Source organism: Conger conger, chromosome 5 (assembly GCF_963514075.1).
Source record: "Conger conger chromosome 5, fConCon1.1, whole genome shotgun sequence".
NCBI classification, from domain to species: Eukaryota; Metazoa; Chordata; class Actinopteri; order Anguilliformes; family Congridae; genus Conger; species Conger conger.
Window position 1 is genome coordinate 16,881,048 of NC_083764.1, and position 7,156 is coordinate 16,888,203.

The 7,156-nt window shown below is 38.7% G+C and overlaps 2 protein-coding genes across 4 annotated transcripts; one reads left to right on the forward strand and one right to left on the reverse strand.

Annotated features, from left to right (window-relative positions):
- Nucleotides 1-1,266: 1,266 nt before the first annotated feature.
- smim8 (small integral membrane protein 8) lies at nucleotides 1,267-2,731 on the reverse strand. Of its 3 annotated transcripts, none has more exons than XM_061243620.1 (3): nucleotides 2,450-2,731; nucleotides 1,935-2,079; nucleotides 1,267-1,788 (listed from the first exon to the last, which is right to left on the reverse strand). In XM_061243620.1, exons 1-3 carry the CDS (start codon nucleotides 2,470-2,472, stop codon nucleotides 1,630-1,632), a joined length of 327 nt encoding a protein of 108 aa, XP_061099604.1. In that variant the 5' UTR covers nucleotides 2,473-2,731; the 3' UTR covers nucleotides 1,267-1,629. The 3 variants fall into 3 exon arrangements, with proteins under 3 accessions (XP_061099604.1, XP_061099606.1, XP_061099605.1); XM_061243622.1 differs by having other exon boundaries at nucleotides 1,935-2,099; nucleotides 2,450-2,722; XM_061243621.1 differs by lacking the exon at nucleotides 2,450-2,731 and adding an exon at nucleotides 2,339-2,446.
- A 708-nt stretch (nucleotides 2,732-3,439) lies between these two features.
- Nucleotides 3,440-5,529, forward strand: gjb7 (gap junction protein beta 7). The gene is made up of 2 exons (XM_061241735.1): nucleotides 3,440-3,557; nucleotides 4,662-5,529. Exon 2 carries the CDS (start codon nucleotides 4,683-4,685, stop codon nucleotides 5,469-5,471), a length of 789 nt encoding a protein of 262 aa, XP_061097719.1. The 5' UTR covers nucleotides 3,440-3,557; nucleotides 4,662-4,682; the 3' UTR covers nucleotides 5,472-5,529.
- The last annotated feature ends 1,627 nt before the right edge of the window (nucleotides 5,530-7,156 follow it).

The following is a 7,156-nucleotide window of genomic DNA, read 5'->3' on the forward strand; positions in this document are numbered from 1 at the left end:
ACTACCCATGTAATGGAAATGTCCATGTTATAATGGGAGGTATGAAATTACTATTTCACTTCTTTTTTTTTGAAGAAATTGAAGTCATTGTAGTACAAAAACATATTATATTTACCTATTGTGCTTTAACATTTGTCATTTTTATGTTTGTATTGAGTGTTTGTTTATTGGTGTCTGTTTTTAGTCCACAATTTACTGGTAATGTTTGTAAATCTTGTGCCAAGTTCTTCCATTGACAATTTAATTTGAAAGTATATCCCTATCAACACACTTTATAATACCCACTATATTTTCTGTTGCATAGGAAACCATACCACAGATCACATTGCCTAACATGTTCTTAACTGAAGTGGACTGTTCTATTTACCAAAGAATTCTCAGTGGATCTCATCGTGGTCCATCCTATTATCAAGAGCAGAAAACCTTAACCAAGGAAAAGTTAGAATAATACAAAATAAATAAAAAACCCCAGGGATTCATCAGGGATTCCTCATGCAGCATTCATATCACAGGATATTTGTGACCATGTTAAACCACATACCTCTCTCCAATATTGACGTTGAGTCATGAATTTTTATCATTTCCACACACAGTTCAGTCCATCAGTCTCCATAACTTACTCAGGTATACGAGATTTCCTTCATCCACTGGACTGCATGACCAAACAAGATGGATAATGTGTAATTGTATGTGTCTTGCATTAGCAGCTTTCAATTTATGGTTCATTTGAGTTTGTTGTAATGTATTGTCCAAAATTACTGGTGAGCAGGCAGACAATACAGAATGTTCATTTTCAACATTCAATCATTATTTGAGTACAATTTCTCAGGTCACAGCTTTTTATGACATCCTTAACATCCACACTTAATTGGTAAATGGTAAATGGCTCAGTGCACCTCACTAGAAGTGGTATATGTGACAGCCAGCCTGGGACACAGCTGTTGAAACAATTAATAGCCTAAGTTGCTGCTTACTCTCCCTGTTGAACCAGCTATTACGCCCTTGGCATTATGCCTCTGCATCCCTCCTGTATGCAACTGGTTACAGCATTTGACCATTTAAAACCACTGAAAGTAACCCCGATGCACATCATCCACTGAACATATCATTCCTCATGTTGAAAACTTACCTTGCTCGCAAATTTCCTTGAGGTTACCATTCAGCCACTAAATTGGGTATCTTTCTAACAACTAGCACTGCTACCAACACACAAATGTAGAAGGAGTACTTTTCAATCCAATTAGAATTAGAGCAAAATCTCTCAGAAACAATAAGCCCATACATTTATTTAATAAAATAAATTATCTAATTTATGACAGAAACATATTGTACATGCTGGAAATACATCCATGTCTTATTCAAAGGGTCTTCAGTAAAAATTTTACATTATGAAGACATTACATAAACATACTAAAGAAACTACTACTATGGTTTCAGGCAATAGTCATTTCTGACAAAAGTCAGTACTGTCTTGGGTTTTCATTTTTTCTCCATTGTACAACTCTGCTCAGGTCCCTTGTCCTGAAAGCTTGTCCTTTCAGGAATACAATGGCATTCTGTACACTTCTCTGCAAAGGAAGACAAGTAATTTCTATTTGATTGCCAGGAACTGTTAAATGTCAAACAAAATCAGTCCCATTTAGATGTTTTCCTCCTCATGTATCTCTCTCCCTCACTGTCAACGGCTTCGTACAACTGCTGATCATTCTCCTTGACGGCGTGAAGGTATCCAAGATATGCCACACAAAGTGAGATTGTAACCAGTCCAAAAGCCATCACTGGTTTATTCTGCAGAGAGATGGGAATAATAGCAACCTCAGTGTATGCTGCCGCCATATGAAATATATGCATGTCATTACATTTGAACACCCATTAAAAATGTATCAACTGTCGTGTTGAGGCCATACATTCGAGGTTGCAGACATAATTCTTACAGGTTTAATGAATAGCTCGGGGTTGACTGCACGGAAAAGCGTAGTGGTCTGGGCCCCTCTTAAACCAGGGGTCCTGAAGCTTCTCTCCTTTGGGGCCTCTGCCTTGTCACTTCCAGAGTCCTGAGATGACATCGTTAGGCCGGACCTACGTAAAGCCAAATAGGCCTATATTGGGTTAACCCCGTTTCAGGCCAAATAACACAGAACACTTAGTTATATTTGCAAGCTGTAACAAAAATATTTTGTTATTCAACTTCATTACGAAAATTCCACTAATTTAACTTGAGACCACTTAGCAAGCTAGCGTTATTGCTGAAATGTTTCATATATGCCGGCCATATTGTTTACAGTAAAATGGTGCTTGTTGAGAACTTCAAATCAAACTCGAAAGGCAAGATTCTTACATTAGCTATCAAACTGAATAGGAAACTATAACTGATAGCATACAACAATCCACGGACTGTACTTAAAAGCATGCCACTTTTAGAAGTGACCGACGTACTGCCCTCGCTTACCTCTTTGTTTTTCCTGTTCCCATGAATAACAAACGATATCAAATGAGTTGACTAGATCAACACCAATTCCTTCTCAAAAGTCTGCAGCGCCACCTCGTGTTTGGAGTATATACAATGGGAGAATAAACATGGAACACCGCAACTACAACTGCCTTGGAAACAATCACACTGCAACCACTTCGAATTTGAGTCCATTTCACTGTCCCTATTTTGAAACGATAACAAATAAATCATAACAAATACAATATTAAATTAAAGCACAATAATCAAAGTTAATTAAGCCATATTATTTATCTTCGCTGAATACCGACAAAGGATGAACTTAAAATGAATCTAAGTTAATCTAACATGTGAATCTAATCTGAAACATGGCAGTAGTTTGAGAGACAGACAACTAAGCTGAAAAGCAACTCTTAATTAATTAATGATGTGGATCAGTGACACCCCCCGGTGCAGTCATTAAAGCTGCATGAAACGTCTTTATTCACGTCCAAGCTTATGTGAAAGATAGCTGTCCAGAGACCACTTGCTTTTTTATACTAATGTGGACTAGATGTTTACGCGTAGTTTTTCTTTCGTATTTACTCCATGCACATTGCACACCCGATTCTCCAACAAAACCGCAAGTAATCAGTTGCAATGTTATTATTGTCAATTTCATAATTATTATTAGACCTATTATTATAACAAAATAACAAAGAAATAGGACTAATGCGTAATAATACCCTGCACGTTAAAATATCCATTTAGGCTATCTCAAATATTTTACCCATGCGATACCCTTAATCAGTTCATTTAAACTGCCATACATATGATTGGCAGTCTTCTGTGGATTGAATAAATACTAACTGGAATAGCTGAGGGAGTTTAGCCGACCATATGAAATCAACTTTACACAGGCTAAAGTTCCATCTAGGCAAATCGGTTGTATTCCATTTGTCAGCGCCCTGACGGCCAAATAGGTGTGGCATCTCCGACAGGTGTATTTGACAGGCAAATAAGACCACACGGAAAGGGCGAGAGGAGAAGGATGAGACCCGTGAAGAATCGCTTCGATGATTTTACCCATCAAATATAAAAGAAGACTAAATGCGACCACTATTCTACGGTAAATCGTGACATTTGTATTTCTAAACTGCGTTTTTCTCCGCTTTAAACTCACATTATTCTCTCCACAAGTGCGTAATAGAAAGAGGAAAATAACTGCTCATCAATTAATTAGCCTAGTTAAATCCACGATAGAATACTTATTTTGAATGATTCTCCTGCTTATTCTCCCCGATTGTGTGAAATGATCAGAGCGCAAGTAGGCCTATACTTAACCTTAATTTAAAGACGTTTCACGTCAAGATTGTGTGGAACAAAACTAAATGGCTGAGCGATCTCAAAAAAAGTTACGGGGATAATCGTTGTGAAATATTTTTTTGTAGTAGACTACATAATACTCAGATAAAATACAAATGAACACACTTTAAATTAGAGGTCATTCACAGAGGCTTTGTGCTGAAAACGTATAACCTAGGCTAGAGCAAGTTTATTTAAATGGATAGATTATCATATTACAATATTCCAAAATGTAGTTAACTGCAACAAAACATTGCTTTTCTGTTAAGGTAATAATTTCATGCCTCAAATTCTATGTAAACACCAGCCGCAGTATATGCTGACTGGTTGGCTATGACTCGCAGAGCAGGGAAAAGAAAACAGGCTGCGTAGGCTACTTGCTCATGAGCCATGGTTTCCTGACACTTGTGCATGTTCCCTACTCTTTGTGATGTGTGGATAAGCAAATAAAATGTGTATGACACAAGACCATTTGTTGAATAAGCCCCCCAGCCAAAGCAGGGGGAGCAGCCTTGCTGTTTTTCAAGTGGTTAAAGATCCTCATTCAGAGCACTGTTACACAATGAAAATGACCTATCGAAGTAAACATAAACTTGCAACATAAACAGCGGATATATAAAATAATGCATGTCCTGCAGTTCCAGTTGCAGTTTTCATCATCCTTCATTTCTTTCCAGCAATTCCTCCAAATAGTTAATGTGCACACACCTGTCAATAAGTTTCAGACTGATTTGTAAAGGTAAAGGTCAACATATGCACAAACAACACATTTGATCATACATTAGGAAATGGCATTTTCAGATGGAAGATTTCAGATTAAAGCGTTAAACAAACTTGTAAAAAGTTGAATTCTCTGTTCCCTTCCCAGCCTCAAAGGGTATCTGCAAACATGAATTGGGGGTTTCTGGAGAACGTTTTGAGTGGGGTTAACAAGTACTCCACGGTGATTGGTCGCATATGGCTCTCCATAGTCTTCATCTTTCGCATCCTGGTGTACGTCGCAGCCGCAGAGCAGGTGTGGAAGGACGAGTCCAAGGACTTTGTGTGCAACACCCAGCAGCCAGGCTGTGAGAACGTGTGCTTTGACCACTTCTTCCCCATCTCCCAAGTGCGTTTGTGGGCCCTGCAGCTTATCGTTGTGTCCACACCCTCCCTACTGGTGGCACTACACGTGGCCTACCGTGAGCACAGGGAGAAACGGCATGGGAAGAAGCTCTACGCGGACAAGGGCCAGATAGACGGTGGACTGCTCTGCACCTACCTGCTCAGCCTCGCCTTCAAGACCACTTTCGAGGTGGGGTCCCTGCTGGCCTTCTATTTCCTCTACAGCGGCTTTGACGTCCCCCGGCTCCTGCAGTGCTCCCTGAGCCCCTGCCCCAACACAGTGGACTGCTACATCTCCAAAGCCACGGAGAAGAAGGTCTTCCTCTATATCATGGGGTGCACCTCCGTCCTGTGCATCGTGCTGAACGTCTGCGAGACGGCCTACATCGTGTCCAAGCAGTGCTGGAAGTGCTTCAGCAAGCGTTACGTCCCCATCGAGGAGAGGGCCCACTGTCGTTGTCACTCCCCACCAGTCAGTGCTGCTATAGCAGTGCCACCAGACCTCGCACCACTGGGCAAAGACATGGAAAACCTTCCACAAGCTACAAAGGAAAATCCAACAACTGTCTCTTAACACAACTTAACTAGAGTCCTCTACTCTTTAGTGCCTGTAATTTATATTTATTTCCAGATCTTTGCACACTAAATATACTGAAATTATATTACTATTTTTTATAAAAACAACCATCATTTCATTATTAGGAGTAATTATGTTCTCTCACAACATTCAGGTTAATGAATTAAACAAGTGTCAAGTTCCATTAAAACAGAACTCCAAGAACTACAAGTATTATGAAAAACAAGAAGGCAAATTTTGAACTTTTTAAAGTAAAAATTACAGTTTATAAATGATAAAAAAAAGGAAAAGGCCCTGTGAAAAAATGGCGTTTGTTAGTTTTTAAAAAGATGATTCCTAAGGCCCAGACCAAGGTGAATTACTCGTTAGGGTTTCAATGAGTCAGGTGAGTATAATTCCATGGCTGTACTTCAAACAAAAAAGAACTACATAGCAGAGTTGCCAGAAAGAAGGACCTCAACACAAAATTAAGTGTCTGAAGTATGCAAAAGAAAACATTGAGAAGCCTGAAACCTTTTGGAACAATGTGCTTTGGACTGATGAAACCAAAATGAAACTTTTTGGCCACCACCAATGGTATGTTTGGAGAAAAAAGGGTGAAGCCTTTGTAGAAAAGAACACCTTGCCAACTGTAAAGCATGGAGGTTGATACATTATGCTTTGAGGTTGTGTGGCAGCTGGGGCACAGTGAATATTGTGCGAGTAGAAGGAAAATGGATTCAATAAATTCTAGAGGCTATTCAAAGGTCAGTCCAGCCATTGAAGTTGAAGAGTGGTTGGGTATTCCACCAAGACAATGATCCCAATAATACCTGAAAATCAACCAGAAGTACCTCCAGGAAAGACAGATGACGGTTTTGGAATGGCCACCACAGTCCCCAGACATGAATATTATTGAACATCTGTGGAGAGCTGACGAGAGAAAGTGTTTACAAGTGGTTATAGTTGTTCAAAGTGTTAGAGTATGAATTGATAGGTCTCCCAAACTTTTGCACAGGGCCATTTCCCTTTTTTATTATATAATGTTTAACATACCATTTAGAGGTCATGTTCACTTACATTTTAATTGTAAAATGCTTCTTTTTTTTTTTTTTTTTTAAATCAAGGGTGCCCACATTTTTTGCACACTACTGTATGTACCACTGCTGCCCCGACACTGTTGGCACCGAGTAGGAGTGCTGATATTCACTCACAAAAATGGGCAAACTCTACATTAACCCAATCAAGATGAAAATGAATAAGGTAATTCATTACTTGCTATTGTTTAAAGAAGTGTATTCACTAATGCCTTCCCAGGCCAGGGCTGAGGCTCCCAATCATGTTTACCGTTTGAAATGATACACTGCATCCAAACTGTCATGGCATACCCTATGAAGAAACACTGTTTGAATGGCTAAACATTTTTCAACATTTAAATGTGTATACATGTTTTTCATTTGAGAAAATTAAATAAAAAACAATGTAATAGCAATGTCAATTGTTTTAGCCTGTCTATATGTGGCTGAAGAGAAGTTTCATTGGAAGGCTATTTTATTCAAATTTTGTTTTAGAATTGAGGTGCAGATAAAAATAATAATAAAAGAAATCAGAAAACATGTTAATAAAATATTCAAAAGGTTTTATGATGTCCAGGATAATCTATGATAATTAAACATGGCTAAAGATATAGACAAAAGACATTG